The following is a 17,940-nucleotide window of genomic DNA, read 5'->3' on the forward strand; positions in this document are numbered from 1 at the left end:
GAAGAGAGGAGAAGAGAGGGATGAAAGGGAGGGTGGGCAGCTTTGTCCTGGTCTCTGGAATAATGCCTCTCTGTGTAGAGGGAGGGAATGTGGTTAGAAAGAGATCTGTGAGAGGAGACAGTGGTAACTCCCCCCTCCCCCCCACCCCCCTTTCTCCCCCTTCATCCCTTATCTAGGCCAGGGCAGGGGTCTGTGGGAACCGAGTTAGAGAGGACAGGGCTGTGAATCTACCTTTAAACTTCAGGACAGAAACCCTTGATGTTTTCCCAAAGGCCGTTTCCACCAACATGGTGGAAGTGTGAAAGGCACAGGCAAGATCAAATAATATTGACTAAAAGTGCTAGTAGTTGAGTGAGAGAGAAAAGAGCGATACACACATACTGGCAACTGTGTGTGTTCAAGGTCAGCTATTTCCACACACAGCTGACACCTTATGAAATGAATTAGGAGAGACCGGGGTTGGTTGTCACACCTTTTACTCTTATGTGTATTTCTCAGCACCAGTATATCTTACAAGACTCTTTTCAATATCAGGAGAAAGACCAAGGTCTTGGGTATCTTATTCCAACATGGAGTTATTAGCCATCAAACACACTCTGTCCACTTGTGACAACCAGCCCCATCGCGGGGTTGGAAGTCACACAGTATGGGGTTGGTTGTCACAATGTAACTTATTCCTTTTGCAATAGGAAATTAAGCAATATAGCAAACAGAGTCTTAGAAATAGCCAAGACTTTCTTTGATCGAACGATATTCCTAACTAAATTCATAATTTTATACCTTGAGAATATCATATTACATTTTGAGTAAATGTGTGTGTGTATGCGTGTGTTTGCACATGCATGTGTGCGTGTGGATGTGTGTGTGTGTGACATAAAAAAATATGTGTGTGAGAGAGAGGCAACGAAGGGAGCTCTTTATAACACAAGCACGAAAGAGCTTGGGATTTATTGTACTGTATATTGACAGTGACATTGTAGATAGTGACAACCAACCCCCCTACATTCCATGTGACCCCCCTTCCCCCCAATGCTAATTAAGATGCTAGTTACCACATGGCTTGACCTAGGAACTTGGTTTGAAATATAGCTCTCCCTTTCCTATTTTCAACAAACATAATTGTTCATGGATCTCCCATAATTCAAACATTTACAAAGAAAATACCAATACATGTTTTTCTTTACTTTCGCCTATGAAAAACACATACATTCCCCTCACCTCAATGTTCTGTCATGCTGACCAGGTGGATGAGTTCTTTCAAAGAATTCACACATTTAAACAAATATTACACAGCGCCATTTAGATTGGTGATCACTGTGACAGCTAACCCTGGTCTCCCTAACTGTGTTCAGAGGGAGTAGTCTTTGTCCTTTCTAATATCCTGATCTCTTAACTTTATTTCTCCTGTCCCATTTTTCTCTGGATCTGCCTCTCTCTTTCTCCCTCACTTTGTGTCTTGCTGTTTCTCAGCTACAGTATCTCCATATAACTCTTCTCTCTCTTTTGCCCTCACTCCCTCTAACCCTCTCCATTCAGTGTTTTTATCCCTGCTCTAACACACACACACACACTATATCTAATACAAACACACACTCACTCACTTACATATTCCTACTCACACAGTCTGTTCTCGCTCTCACCTTCGTCTCCAAGCAAGCGTACATGTGTTCGTGTGCGTGTGTGTGTGTGTCTTGGATTGTATGCATTGAAACAGATCCAGTGGTAAAGTATAAGGAAACCGCCAGGCAAGCAGAAAGATGTCTCAGGTTTTCACTAGTCAAACCTTGTTACCTCAGAACACAGACAGACACACACACACACACACACACACACACACACACACACACACACACACACACACACACACAAACACACACACAGAGGTAGAGATTGTTAGTGAGAGGGATTCCTCCAGGCTTAGGTAGTCTGTGTGTGTGTGTGTGTGTGTGTTAAAGGGACAATGTGTGATTCTGGCACTTCCCCATAGTCAGATAAACTTGTGGATACCATTTTTATGTCTCTATGTGCAGTATGAAGGAAGTTAGAAGTAGATTCGCAAGCCAATCCTTACTAGCATTAGCGCAATGACTGGAAGTCTACAGGTACAGTAGCATACGTAGACTTCCATCTGATGACACGCTGCTGTGCCTACCATCGGTCATCTCTGCCTGGCATCAGAATGATTGTCACTGAGTAGTGATGTCATCTTAATACGTCTCCCTCACATTCTCTCTACAGTTTTCAGCAGTGTAGACATTCTGTATTCATTTCTCTACAGTGCAGTGTGACAGTACTGGTTCACATCTTAACTCCTAACCCTAGACCAGGGGTGGCTAACTTTCCTCCTGGAGAGCTATTGGGTATGCAGCCCTGCTCTAACATAGTTCATACAACGATTAGTATAGCTGTTTATCATTATTATAAAATACAGTGTTTACTCCAGTATGTTGTCCACAATGGAGTGTTTGGTCACAGGGTGAACATTGAACCACAGGATGACTGTTGTTAGGGTAGTTGAGCAGTGACAGGGTGTGTGTGTGTGTGTGTGTGTGTGTGTGTGTGTGTGTGTGTGTGTGTGTGTGTGTGTGTGTGTGTGTGTGTTTGATGGAGATGGAGAGGCTGGCACGATGTTGTGCCTGCAGGGTCTGAGACTGTGCGTCACAAACAGTGTCCTCGGCTGCTCCATCCCACTCACACACAAACACACACACATACACATGCACACACCCTCCCCAGCACACACAGTCTTAGACCTCCTTATCGAAGTGTTCCACTCACTTCCCTGTACACATCCTGTGTTGTCGACAGGTGCCTTCACCCCTCCCCCGTCCCCCACCCTCTCCTTGTTTCTCTCTCTCTCTGGAGGTCTGGGTCAGATAATGCCATTGTGTTGGGCTCCAGTGTTGTAAGTGCTGTATTTGGGTGTGTGTGCATATGTGCCCCACACAGTAACGTTACATTAAGCTTGTTTCTTACAGGGTTTTACGGTCTGGTCCATGTTTAGTGCTAAGTTCTTAGTCTGTTATCTGTGTGTGTTCTGATTGTATCTCTGTTCTGTGTGTGTAGGTTCCCAGGAGTCGGACAGTTCTCAGACAGCTAAGAAGGACATGCTTGCAGCACTAAGGGCAAGACAGGAGGCTCTGGAGGAGACACTCAAACAGAGACTAGAGGAACTCAAGAACATCTGTATCAGAGAGGCGGTAAGACACACACACACATGCACGTGCGCACAAACACACACACAAACACACAAACAAACACATAAACTACATGTATACACACACACACTCACACACACAGACACACACACATCAATGATTAATGATCAATATAATTTATTTCTCTCCCTCTCTCTCGCTCTCTTTCTCCCTCTCTCTCTCTCTAGGAGTTGACAGGGAAGCTTCCTAAGGAGTATCCATTAGATCCAGGGGAGGAGCCTCCGACGGTCAGGAGGAAGATTGGCACCGCCATCAAACTGGACGAACACAAGATCAAGCTGAAAAGAGAGGTCAGAGAATACACTGAAACCGTTACTTCCCTAAGTCCACATGAGAGCCAACTGTTTCCAGTATTTCCATTCAGTTCTAGTAAATGGGAGGAGTTCTATTTGTCTCCCAGTGTAGATAACCTTCCTTGTGAACCTGGAGTTATTTAATAGATATGGTTAAGACTTGGGGATGGAGAACTTATCCTAGATTATTGGTTGAAACAGAAGAGTAACTGGGGCAGTGGCTAAACCAGCAGTCTGAAACGTCTTAGATCTGGTTTGAAGTCATCCTCAATCCCTCTTTCTCACTGTTCTTCTATTTGTGCCTTAATATATTTTCCACTGCTACAGGGCTGACTAAAAATAGCCTGTCTGTTCCTTACCACAGGAAGCGGTTATAGTGGGAGAGAGAGAAAGAAAGTGCGTGCAAGCGAGCGTACATGTGTTTGTGTGCATGCATTCATGCGTGTTTGTGTGTCTTGGATTGTATGCATTGAAACGGATCCAGTGGTAAAGTATTAGGAAACCGCCAGGCAAGCAGAAAGATGTCTCAGGTTTTACTCTAGTCAAACCTTGTTACCTCAGAACACAGACACACACACACAAACACACACACACAAAGGTTATTCTGGCAGTGGGATGTAGAGATTGTTAGTGAGAGGGATTCCTCCAGGCTTAGGTAGTCTTGGGAGATGTTGACCTAACTCAATACATCACCACTCTCTCTCCTCAGGGAAGTGTGTGTGCGTGTGTGTGTGTGTGTGTGTGTGTGTGTGTGTGTGTGTGCCTGCGTGCATGTGTGAAACAGGCCTACTGTTCTGTTTTTGTGAGGTGAGGGTTAGAGGGGAGTGGGGGGGGGGGTGTTTTGGGGGGAATGGGGTCTCGGAGGAGGCTATGCAAGGCTAGTGGAGGGGGGTGGAGGTTAGGGGGGAGGGTTAGGGGGAGCTGGGGGTGTTTTAGGGGTTCTCATGGGAGGCGAGGCAGGGCTGGGAAAGAAAGAAAGGGGGAGGAAGGAAGATAGATGATTTCCTCCTTGTGTTTTTCCAGGCCTGGGAACATGCTTTAGGTTACTACTGATGGATGTGGACAAGAGTCACTGATGTCTGAGTGTGTGTCTGAGTGTGTGTGTCATCGCTTGTGTGTGTTTGTTTCCCTTTGTGCACACAGTTATGTGTTTGTGTGTACATGTGTGTCACACTTCCTAACCCTTGCATCTCTCTCTTTGTCTGTCTCTCTTTCTCTCTGTCTGTCTCTCTGTCTGTCTGTCTCTCTGTCTGTCTCTCTCTCTGTCTGTATGTCTCTCTCTCTCTCTCTCTCACACCAGGAGGAGGAGCTAGAGCGTCTAGAGAGGGAGTTTGCCATCCAATCACAGATCACGGAGGCTGCGAGGCGATTGGCCGGCGATCCGCACATGAGCAGTAAGAAGCTGAAAAAACAGAGGAAGACGTCGTACCTGAACGCACTGAAGAAACTCCAGGAGATAGAGAACGCCATCAACGAACACCGTGTCCGCTTTGGGAAGAAACCTACGCAACGCGCTTCGCTTATCATAGAGGGTGAGACTACACACATGCTGAGAGAATCGCTTATAAGAACCACATCGCGTAATAAACAGGGTGAGACCAGGCACACACACACAACATCACAAATTCACATACACTATACACACACACTCAAATACACACACAGACACATGGCAAGAAGTGCTCATAAACATTCATTTAAACACACCTACCTAACCCCAACCAATGCCATAGTAAAAATGTTTTCCTCTGTTCTTCTCTCCCACAGAGGCCAACATCGGCTCAGAGGACAGCTCTCTGTCGGACGCTCTGGTCCTAGATGACGGTATGTTTATCTCTCTCTCTCTTTCTCACACTCTCTGTCTCTGTGAACCTTGCACTAGAAGGTGTCATCAGCAACCTTCTAATGGGGTCTAATCAGTGTTCAATCAATCTAACCAATCCCTCCCTCCCTCTTTCTCTCTCTCTATCAGATGACCCCCAGGCGACAGGGACCCCCACCTTCTCTCCGGCAGCGTCCCCACAAAAGGGCCTCCCTCCCCGGCCTCCCTCCCACAGCCGGCCCCCTCCCCCCCAGTCTCTAGAAGGCCTTAGGCACCTGCACTACTCCCGCTCCGAATACGACAAGTCCCCCATCAAACCCAAGATGTGGAGCGAGTCCTCGCTGGACGAACCCTACGAGAGGGTAAAAAAACGCTCCTCACATACCAGGTGAGAGGTCAACTCTGTTGCCATGATGATAGATCTATACTGGGGTCGTGGGACATGTGATAGTTGGTTTAACGATAGTAGAATGATTAGAAGATAGCAATAGTAATGTTAAGGTTTTCTAAGTGCTCTCTCTCTCCCTGGCCAGTCACAGGCGGTTCCCCAGCTCTGGTACTTGTGCGGAGGCAGGAGGCAGTAACTCTCTGCAGAGTAGCCCCATCAGGAGCCTTCCTCACTGGAGCTCCCAGTCCAGCATGCCCTCTACCCCTGACCTGAGGACCAGGACCCCTCAATATGTACACTCCACCAGGTAACCGCCAGATAACTTCGGAGTAACCTTCAGACAGCCACCACACTACGGTCACCTCACTAGGTCAAAGCCACAACTATACGGTAAACTCTCTATCTCCTTCCCTCCATCTCTCCCTCCTTTCACCAGGTCTGTGGACATCAGTCCCACCCGTCTGCACAGTCTGGTTCAGCACTTTAGGACCCGCAGCTCCAGCCTGGAATCTCAGGGCAAGCTGATGGCGTCCGACCCTGACACACACACTCGCACAGACACCTTGGGAGCCCTGGGCAGCCCAGACTTCTTCCTGGCCCCAGGGACACGCAGCTCCAACGGCTCGGACCCGCTGGATGACTGTTCGTCCTGTACCTCCCAGAGCAGCTCAGAACACTACTACCCTGGGGGAGCCCCAGGCTCCAACCCCAACTACTCCACCCTTGGAGAAGACTCCCCCTCCAAAGCCAGGCAAAGACAGAGGCAGAGGCACAGGTTAGTACAGCAGAGCTGGGTGTGTCCGGGGATTTACTTTGGGCTTGTTCAGCAATCCTTGGAAGAGCTCTGTGACATACATCACTTCTATGTTTAATGTGTATATCCTCTCTCTCTCCAGGTCTGCAGGTCACCTTGGTTCCTCTAACTCTGGCTCCATGCCCAACTTGGCAGCCAAGAATGGTTCAGGAGGTGGTGGTATGGGGGGAGCAGGGACTGGGTCAGGGCAGCACGGGGTGTACCTCCACAGCCAGAGCCAGCCCTCATCCCAGTACCGGATTAAAGAGTACCCCCTGTACGTAGAGGGCAGCCCCAACCCGGTGGTGGTGCGCAGCCTGGAGAGTGACCAGGAGGGCCACTACAGCGTCAAGGCCCAGTTCAAAACCTCCAGCTCCTACACAGCTGGGGGGCTCTACAAGGAGACCTGGGGGGGCGAGGAGGGGGGAGAGGGGAGCGGCAGACTCACCCCGTCCCGCTCCCAGATTGTACGGACTCCCTCGCTAGGGCGAGAGGGGGGAGGAGGGGGAGGAGGGGGGAGGGCGGTGGTTTCGGATGAGCTGAGGTGTTGGTACCAGCGCTCATCTGGCAGTCTAAAGGAGAGGAGTCACTGTGGCTCCAATGCGTCGGACAGCGGCTCGTTGCAAGGCACGCTGGGACATGGACGAGGCAACAGGGTGGGGACGCTCGCCAAGGGATCGCCAGGTGGGTGGCAACACACCACACACACATCACCCTCAGCGGGGTCGCAACATCCAGATGCATCCGATTTTCAGGGGAAATGGAAAGAGAGCCTTTGACACGACTTCCACTTTTGGACGTTAACAATGCGATACGGCCTCATAACTCCTCCTCCACCTTTTCTAGATTGGTTGACTAGTGCAGCAGAGACCCTCGCCCGACAGTTTTTATTTTATTTCATGCCTGCTACGTTAAGTTACACACACATAGTTTATGTTCTAAGCTAAGTTTTGAGTTTTGACTGGGTTTGCTTAGGCAGTGCTAAGGATAGATGTTACATTTTCTATTATTTACAGAATAATAATCTCAGTGAGAGAAAGAAAACATGCCATGCCCCGTGTGAGGCTCGAACTCACGACCTTCAGATTATGAGACTGACGCGCTGCCTACTGCGCCAACGAGGCCTGTGTGTGCAGGAGAGGGGCCTATGTTAAGGAGAGTGTGTGTAAAGCGATCCCTGAACTAAATGGAGCCTGTTTGTCACAGTGGTCACACCCCCACTTTAAGACCCCTATCTGGGGCATAGCTGGGATTCCACAGCCCCTGACCACCTTTGTCTTTGAATGTGTGTGTGTGTGTGTGAATAACTGTGTGTAACTGTGTATAACTGTGTGTCTCTCTGTACAGCAGCGTCCCCTCACAGCCAGAGGAGTGTGACTCCATCCAGTGAACAGGCCGCCACCCCCACACCCCCCTGCAGCCCACAACACCTCCTCAACTGGCAGAGCGGGTAAAACATACATACACGACACACACCACACAAACTGCACAGACACAAACTACATACACACACACACACACACACACTCACACATACACACACCAATAAATAATTGGCAGAGTGAGTTATAACGTGTTTGGGGATGAAGACCAGGCACTCAGGATCCTACTCCTATTGGACCTTTAACCCTGGGTTAAAGGGTAAAGGTTAGAGGCTCTGGCTCCTGTATTACAATTCACTGGACAGAATCTGCATGATATCAAAGCATCTTCAGCTCCGCTTCTCTTTATACCCTCTATAACCTCTGCCTAACCTCCAACCTACACACATCCTTTGCCCTTCTGCAGCACGGTACTCTGTCTATGTACTGATCACACGGCTGTCTTGTCTTCCTAAAGGACTCTAACTCTCAACCTCACACTAAATACGCCAGAGTCATTTGTTAACTTCTCTCTCCTCTCTTTCTCTTTTGCTCTTCTCTCTTTTTCCTTCTCATTCCGTCCCTGTTCATCTCTCTTCCTCTCTGTCTGTACTAACCTCTCTGCTGTCTGTCTGTCTGTCTGTGTGTTTCCTGGTTTAGCGGTACAGCAGACAGCTCTCCTACTGAAGACGTGTGTCAGTCTCCCCCTCAGCCCAGCTCTGAAGCATAGAGGTACTGTCTGTCTGCCAGGACTCTGCCAGAACACAGACCTAGAAACACAACAGATAGATTAGAGAACAACAGAACAACAATCTAGAACCATAGACCATAGAACCAATCCTGTCTGGACACGTAGAAACACACCCCATAGAATGAGTCCTGACACATAGACATATAAACCTGAACTAGATCAGGGATGTAGAAATAGATCCGCTTGAATAGATATGTAGAAACAGAACCTGAACTAGATCAGGGGTGTAGATATAGAATCCCTTGTCTAGATTCTTAGTATCGTACCAACTGCTGAATTCAATAGTCTTCCCATTTCTAATCCATTCTAAAAGCAGGTTTGGGAATGGTGTCTGTTCTATCTGCTCTGTTTCTATGGCTGTAACTGGACTCTTTATGTCTGCTGTGTGTGGCTGTCCCTGTTTCTGCCTGTAGCTGCTCTCTACAGTAAACCCTCACCCTCACTACTGTACACTCTTAGAAAAAAGGCTGTCCCCATAGGATAATTATTTTTGGTTCCAGGTAGAACTATTTTGGGTTCCATGTAGAACCCTCTGTGGAAAAGGTTCTACCTGGAACCAAAAAGGGTTCTTCAAAGGGTTCTCCTATGGGGACAGCCGAAGAACCCTTTTAGGTTCTAGATAGCACCTTTTTTTCTAACAGTACTGTGGGGCTGACTCCATTTAGTCGACTGGTCGATTGTTTGGTCGATAGGCTGTTGGTCGACCGAGATTTATTTAGTTGAGCAGTAGCAAAACATTTATAAAAAATAAATTGTGGGGTACAAGACACCTATCTGATTCACGCCTGTCTGAGTACACTGATCCATTGTGGAGGCCGTGGGGATGGCACAGTCCATCAGTCTAAGACGTGGTACTGAAATTGTATATGGTTATATTATGTAAGAACAATGTTGAAACACAAATAAAAATAATATTCATCAGACCAGAGAATCTTGTTTCTCATGGTCTGAGAGTCCTTTAGGTGCCTTTTGGCAAACTCCAAACGCGGGCTGTCATGTGCCTTTTACTGAGGAGTGGCTTCCATCTGGCCACTCTACCATAAAGGCCTGATTGGTGAAGTGCTGCAGAGATGGTTGTCCTTCTGGAAGGTTCTCCCATCTCCACAGAGGAACTCTGGAGCTCTGTCAGAGTGATCATCGGGTTCTTGGTCACCTCCCTGACCAAGGCCCTTCTCCCCCGATTGCTCAGTTTGGCCAGGCGGCCAGCTCTAGGAAGAGTGTTGGTGGTTCCAAACTTCTTCCATTTATAAATGATGGAGGCAACTGTGTTCTTGGGGACCTTCAATGCTGCAGACATATTTTGGTACCCTTCCCCAGATCTGTGCCTCGACACAATCCTGTCTCTGAGCTCTACAGACAACTCCTTCGAGCTTGGTTTTTGCTCTGACATGCACTGTCAACTGTGGGACCTTATATAGACAGGTGTGTGCCTTTCCAAATCATGTCCAATCAATTGAATTGACCACAGGTGGACTCCAATGAAGTTGTAGAAACATCTCAAGGATGATCAATGGAAACAGGATGCACCTGAGCTCAATTTCTAGTCTCATAGCAAAGGGACTGAATACTGATGTAAATAAGATATTTCTGTTTTTAATTTTATATAAATGTGCACACATTTCTAATAAGGCTGTAACATAACAAAATGTGGAAAATGGGAAGGGGTCTGAATACTTTCCGAATGCACTGTATATTTACAAAAATAAGACAGATCCTGCTTCTGTTGCCTGTTTGAGTGTTTGTTTAATAGCCTACTGATTCCGTGCACTCCAAGCCAATTTCACAAATTCGGCTGTTTTCAATCTTTGCTATGCTGTAATAAAGGCTTTAATAAAAAAAATCGTTATACCAGCCTCTCTGGTATTATTTATAATTATTTAGTGTTGTTACACTGGTCCAAAATTGTCCAATAATAATAATAATAACCCTCCTTTTTCCTTGATCTCCTTCTTATTGTTATTATTACTATTATTATTATGATCATCATTATAATAATAGGTAATATCATTATCATTAGAGGCTTAGTATAGCGTCCTTGTATAACCACCATCGAGCTGTAGGCCTAAGAGCGCCTGTTTAGTCTTAATACCGTAACTTAGTTAGGCCTATATTTCAATACTTATATAGGCTACTTTATCAATCAATAATTTATTAGTTCATGTCATCACACAGTATACGATTCATTCATGATTTTAAATACAATCAAGCATTTTAGTTTAAAAATATAATAACAAAGCAACCATTGAATAATTAGCGTAAAGAATAAATAGGCCTAAACCATTCCATTTCGGAAATTGCATTCACGAATGAATGAGACTATATTTAGTCTTTGCTGTAATAAAGGCTTAAAAAAAAAAAAAAAAAAAAAAACATTACAAGACTCTCTGGTACGCTTATAATTTATTTTGTGTTGTTTACATTGTTCCAAACTAAAAATGATATTGTAATCTAACAGCACCTGTTTGGCACACATAATATGCATGCAGCTCTTGCTCCTTACCTTATTTTTCTTGATCTCCAGTATTTTCCACAACTAGTCAAATTTATTCCACATATCCAACTTCCCCTTTACCTCCTGACCAACCAGTAAACATTACCCCATTTCAAGTTTATTTGTCACGTCCACTGCATCCATTTTGCTGTCACATGTGTTAAGGTGTTCAGAGTTCGTTATAACCAGTTTATTGATGTGATTATGATATGCTATAGGTCAGGCCCTATTGGTCACGTGCATGCGATGAATACATGTGTCATGTAAAGAGAGCAAGGGTTAAGGGAATAGGGAATGTTTTTCCTAAACAAATTAGGGATTTCGGTAACATAACTTTTCAGTCAGAAATGGCTGTAATTACATTGCAGCTTCAGCAACACGGACAGCGCAATACACACTGTTGATGTTCTGTGGGGAGGAGAGAGAGACAACGGGTGCTAGTCACACAGTCACTCGCTGTCTTTTTTTTTTAACACAGCGCAGCAGGTCTGAGCCAGGCGGCACAATCAACTCAATTGCGGTCGGACTCCCTCTAGTCATTTGTGTTTCTTAATTATTTCATCAAACAGTTCGCTTAAAGCATCAGATAAGCTAAGTGCATATAGTTGATTTGATTAAAACACAATAGGATGTGTCTATATATGGAAAAATACATGTTTTAACATTTCTACCAATCAATTGGTCGAAAGAACAGACAACTCTTGGTCGACCATTATATTTTTTAGTCGGGGACAGCCCTAGTGTACTGTACTACCATCTCTGATTGAACTTGAACTTATTCAACTAAATAGCTTTTTTCACTGTTGACTTCTCCGTGACGTGTGCTGTCATTCAGTCCATCTCAATGATAGTAAAGCAGCAGCCACAGGGAGTATCCACCATAATACAAGTTAATTCATTATAAAACCATGAAGGGGAGTGAACAAATTAGCTCTAGTCACCTAGTGTTGTTTTAGACTAGTACACTAACAGGACGTGTGAGCTGCCATAGAGACAGAGATATAGGAGGATTGAGAGATCAGTTTGAAATGAGGCTGTAAAAGAGGTAAATGGCATCATGGATTGTGCACCTTGTTTTCACAAAAGCTTTAGGTCTAGGCAAATTAAGTAACCATCAAAGCAATGAGAGACCGAAACACCATCTCTCTCTCTCTCTCTCTCTCTCTCTCTGCAGGTCATTCAATGATAGCTGTTTCCTCAGCAGTCCTCTGTGTTCAGAGCTGGCAGATGTCCAGTGGTACGGACATGACAAGGCCAAACCTGGAACCCTGGTCTGAGCTACTGACCACCACCCAACACCCACTGACCCTCAACACTGATCCTTACTGACACAACATCCAACATCTCAACTGACCCTTACAGCCCCCACCAACCTCTCCTCCAGTGCTGACTAGACTGGCCTTATATTGGACAGGAAACCCTCATCCATTCTTCCCTTCATCCATCTTTCCCTATCAGTTTCTGTGCATATCGGGCTTGGCTGAGCTGGGGGTTCTAGGACGGTCACGACCAACTGGGCTGGACTATTGCTGTGGAACAGCCAACCTTAGCCTCTGAACGATCCTGAACTCTGAGTGTGAACTCTGACCTTTAATCCCTGACCCTGAGTCTGCTCCAGTCTCAGCTCCAGGATAACCAGGAATGGGCAAGGGGGGAGGAGGGGTAAGAGCACACACACAACAACCCCAGCCCAGACTACACTCAGCCCACCTGGCCCTGACTCATATCTACCCCTGACCCCAGTGTGCTGCCAGCCAATCAGAGGATACCTGAAGGATTAAAGCTCTTCCCATGTGTTTTGGCTCATGTTCTGGACCTGTGTGTGTGTACGCTGGATCTGCTAGGTTCATTTCATTTTTGATGTTTTTGTTTATTTCTCTCTGTATCGTTTTATACAACAACAACAAAAAATGCTGGAGAGAGACTATTCCCCCCTCGTTAAGAAAACCTTCAGAATACTTTTCACTCTTTAGGAAAACTGCAGATTGGATTATTGGAGAATTCTAGATTTTCTGAAAGACAAAAATACAAACATTCCCAAAAATCCTAATCCCAATCCCAACTCCTATCCCACAACCAAAGATCCATCTGACTGACCAATGGCACCAGTCCCATGGACACACTGGGGAAAATGGTTTATCATACTGGGAGTTACACCCCACCATACTGGGAGTCCTCAAAGGAACTGAAAGACTGGTCAATTCTACTGGGAACCTGCTCAGCACGTCTACTGGAATGTCAGTCATCTGAACTGTACAATTGCCAGCCACACTGATCAACTAGTTTCTTGTACTGGGATGATCCACACTTCTACTGAGCAGTGAGCTCCTGGACTGGGATGTTTTGCCACTATACTGGGGGATTGTGCTCAGCTGTATTGGGAGACTATGAACAGACTGGGGCCCCTGCACAGCCAGACCAGAGATAGACAGGGACAGACTGTTAGCCACAGGCCACAGACACTTATTCAAGGTTTGGGACCTGAAGGGCCAAGCCACAATATGCAAGGAATCTCTCACTGAAAGCCAATGTCTTGAGTTTGTGATGGGTGAAACTGTAGCTATATGTGTAGCAGTTTTGGGGTGAAATGGAGTTAAGACCACATATAGTTTTGGGTGTTTATTTCCAATCATATCTGCAGGCTTTCGGTGGTCTATTTCATCTGGCTCCACCCCTTCGTTTGACTTCCTGGTGAGAGGTAAAAGCTGACTGGATGTTTAGGACTCCCACTCCCAGTCCTCTCTCTCTCTGGTTATGGCTGTATGCTGCGGAGCTGATCAATCACACTGCTGTAGCGAAGGGCACAACCCTCCCGCACAGTCGAGCTGCGCAGATGATGAGATTGGTGAGATGTTAAACACTTCTCCAGGCATTGTGATATCTGACTGTGCGCATTCCTCTGTTAAAAAACGGGAAGCAACCCATGTTTAAGGACCAGTCTATCTCTGTGTGACGTCGATCTGTCTGTCTGTCCAACTTCACGATTGGTCATTGTCTCAGACACCAGGGTAGTATATTTGAGGGTAAACATTTAGATCAGGCATGAGGCCTGTAAACTCCAGAGGTACTCGTTTGTACAGGTCACTATCTCAGGCTATACTCTCTCTGCCTAACGTCTCTCCTATCACCAGTCAGAACACACACATCTTGTTTCTGGACACACACACACACTTTTCTCATCAGTGCCATCTATGTTGGTGCTTAAAGTCTGTACTGTAACCCAGCACTGAAAACAGCCACTCACTAAAACTACAAACCATATAACTACAAATCCCACAGGGCCCAGTTCCTAGTCTAGCGGAGGAAGTGGCCGTGTTCGAGAGCATCAAAACTATGATATATCATGGGTAAATTCTGTCTGACTGACTGATCTACAAATAATAATAAGTTGTTATTTATGACGCAAGGTGATTTGTAGATCAGTCAGTTGGCAGTCGCCTGCACTGTCGGCTGCAATGTCAAACAAGCCCAGTGTGTGCTATATAGAGAACCTGCATCCCAGAGCCAAAAGAACACCAGGGAGAGGTCTATACACCAGTCAGAGAGCTGGATCTGCTATGTAGGGTTTTGACTATTGTAACTGTGTCAAGTATTCAATCTAAGTGTTGTTACCAGAGCACAACATACACAGTTACACACTATGTATGAAGACTATAGACCTACTATATACAGAACCAGTTTTCATCTAGTTCTCCTCCTGTCTTTTTGATACATAAGGGGATTAAGAACATCTGCATAACAACACATTAATGATGTAAGAGTAAATCCAGACTTGATATAAGAGTAACACACATATCTAGAATATAAAAAATGTATCCCCGGCACCAAACAGGATGTATATATCATTGTGCTTTTATTGTGCCCCGTTCAAGACAACTGGGAACTCGGAAATCTCCGACGTCAGACTTCAGTGAGTTCAAGACAACTGGGAACTCGGGAAAAAACGAGCTCCAACTGGGAAAAATGGTTTTGAACGGGCATCCAAGTCGGAAACTCGGGGATCATCCTAAAGCTCCGACTTCTCCAACCTGAAGATCACTGATGTCACGATTTGACCTTGTTTTATTCTGAGTTTCCAGTTCTCTTGACAGTACCATTACTGTGTAGATAATGTCATCAATGAAATGTTGAACTTTGACCTTGATTTAGTAATGGAGGCCATCACCGTATCCCGCGGTAACACGGCTGTGACACAAAGAGAACATGTAGATTCCATATACCTCTCGCTTACATAGACCAACTCTTGTCACAAACAAATTCTAAAACAGGTATTTTAAAGCACACATTCTGGTGTTCTACTGTGGAAAAGAAGCCTCTGCCCAACATTGTTGTAATGCTGTATGTGTGGACAGTGTACAAAATCTCAAACAAAGCAAAGAATTGCAGTCCCTCTCTCACGTCTGCCTGTGCTTTGTAAAGGCTTATATCCTCCCTTGAAGCTAAAAACATTGTGTAAAGGTTGCACAAAAATCTGACCCCGTCAAATTAGTTGAACTTGTACCAAGCGGCATGGTGGACTAAATTTCCTTCAGTTTGAAGTTTCACGGACACCTCTCCAGCCCTGCCACACTGCAAGGTCCTGTTAAAAATGCTGTGTTTCTTATTAACTTTGACCTCTCCTGTTGTTCACTTCTAGAACCACTGGGGAACTGCAGTCTGCCATCAGCTAGGCTAAGGCTCATTAGCCTATTTATTTCCCATGGATGAGACACCTCTGCTAGCTCACACCATTCCATGCATGCTCAAAAAACAAAATATCACCCCTCTCCACTCATCTTTTCCTCCTAGACAGAGAAGCATTCCTGTATCCATGACAACACTCCCCAACCCCAAGTTTGACTTTTGACTCCTGACCCCTCTGACCTTTGAACCCAATGTGGTGATAATGTGTGCTGTACCCTCCTCTATAGGCCCCCTATGCCCATACTGTCTGTACTCCATTGAAACATAAACATTTTTATAGTTTAAGAAAATTAACTCTTTTATCAACCTCTTTCCTGTACGTACTCTACGGAGGGGCACTGTAAGCCTAAGTGAGGTTTTTAACATAACCATGTTCCTTTTCATATGAACCAGTATTAGTTGTTTCTTTGGTTTATGTTTCTAAGTTCTGACATAGTAAGAATCATTTCAGGTGCTACATGATGACCAGTTACTGCTTTGTCACATAGGATATAGACTCTCCTCATTGTTGTCAATAGTTTTAATACCAGTTGTGCGGAGCAAAGACCATCCCTTTAGGCAGCAGTTCAGTAGGACACCCCTCCACCAGACCATAGAGCATGTAACATGATTTTATTGGTTCTCTTCAACTGTAACCTGACAAAAAAAAGGTGTTGTAGAAAAAAAACAATGTGGAATTGACAAAAAAAAATACTGAATTCCACAGTTAATTTATTCTTTTTTCTATTAAGAATTTGTATAGGAACTTTACATTTTTCAAAATCGTGTTGTTGGCAACTGATAATGAATTTTCCAGATGAGAAGACTTGGTGGTTCTTGAGATTATGAAAATAAATTATTGCTGAATGTTCTCAAGATGGTTTCCTGTCTCTTCTTCTCTGTGTAATCTGTTGTATGTTCCTAAAGGGTTAGGGGTAGCATGTCCCTCTCACACCTCAATAGCTCAAAGTGGCTTCCTCTCCACCTCTCCTTTCCTTCCTCTGCTCTGGTAACTTTGGATTGATGCAGTAAATACCTGGCTGGCATAATTGTCTTACGTCAGATAGCGTAACGATTCTGCCTGCACTGACTGATGGGTCGGTAGAGGGATGAGCATCTCGTAGGAGTGACACCACCTGTCTGAAGACAATTGGCTGGCCTGGCATGCACAATAGTGCTTGAACTTTTGTCCGAGCAAATTAAGGAGAGGAAGCCACATTCAGATGGGAAAAGAATTAGGAGTACGCCACTGAAAATAACAAACTCCTGTAGATCCCTCCACCCTGTGGTCTCCATGCTGACAGACCCAGTCTTCAGACAGACCCACTCTGGGACCCCATCTCTTTGAAACTGGGGACTGAATATCCCCTCACATCAGAGAGGCAAATTCAGGCAAGTCCAACTGTTAGCCGCCGATTCTCTTCCCCCCTGTCTACTCTCTCTTACCCTTTGACCTTTTTCTCCCACTCTCTTCCTTTTACATCTCCATTCTCTCCCCCTTCTCCCTCTCTCTCCCCCACTATACTCCCTCTCTCCTCTAATAAATCCATATTTTCTCTGCTGGTGTTCCCATAGCAGTGCTCTCAGAAACTGGTTCCTCTCCCTCACTTTATTTAGGAACCATTTAGGAATGTTGTGTATGTGTGTGTGTGTGTGACCTTGCTTTGATTAGTGGCAGTACCTGGGGACCCTCCGTCACCACTCAAAGGGACCAGAACCTCCGGTGCCAACAGCATCACACACTTGTGGTGTGTGTGTGCGTGTGTGTGTGTCTGCTCTGAGGCCCTTCATCTTGGGGCCATGACCCCTTCTGTTTAGGTAAACAGATAGAGAGAGGAGCAAGATGTGCGTGCATGCCTGTGTGTGGAACTTCATTACACTGTTCCTGAGCCTGTATGTATAACACTTATCTTAATTGTCTGCTTCCACATACAGAAATGTATAGGGTCAAGAGAACAGACAGTAAAAAACAGACAAAGAACAAATGGCCACATTTTACTGAATGCATAATACTTAGTAAAGTTTGGAAAATCACATATGTTCCTCTCATATCCAAAACAGATCTACGTTGCACTCTCAATTGTCATCCTCCTCACCTTCACGAGGACATATTGCCAAGTTGGCAGGTACAGTACATTCAAAAAGAGTACATAGTCCAGAA

At 45.4% G+C, this 17,940-nt stretch overlaps 1 protein-coding gene across 1 annotated transcript in view; it reads left to right on the forward strand.

Annotated features, from left to right (window-relative positions):
• Positions 1-16,648, forward strand: part of LOC311134772 (FERM domain-containing protein 4A-like) — a 54,789-nt gene extending 38,141 nt beyond the window's left edge. The window contains exons 15-24 of the mRNA XM_084168552.1: positions 3,067-3,200; positions 3,386-3,508; positions 4,812-5,043; positions 5,279-5,335; positions 5,484-5,721; positions 5,867-6,028; positions 6,158-6,496; positions 6,618-7,198; positions 7,862-7,964; positions 12,292-16,648. Of these exons, the coding sequence (XP_084024678.1) occupies positions 3,067-3,200; positions 3,386-3,508; positions 4,812-5,043; positions 5,279-5,335; positions 5,484-5,721; positions 5,867-6,028; positions 6,158-6,496; positions 6,618-7,198; positions 7,862-7,964; positions 12,292-12,394 (2,072 nt within the window). The 3' untranslated portion in view covers positions 12,395-16,648. The remainder of the gene's footprint in view (positions 1-3,066; positions 3,201-3,385; positions 3,509-4,811; positions 5,044-5,278; positions 5,336-5,483; positions 5,722-5,866; positions 6,029-6,157; positions 6,497-6,617; positions 7,199-7,861; positions 7,965-12,291) is intronic.
• Positions 16,649-17,940: the final 1,292 nt, after the last annotated feature.

The sequence above is a fragment of the Coregonus lavaretus genome (assembly GCF_964263955.1).
Source record: "Coregonus lavaretus genome assembly, chromosome: 9".
Lineage (NCBI taxonomy): Eukaryota > Metazoa > Chordata > Actinopteri > Salmoniformes > Salmonidae > Coregonus > Coregonus lavaretus.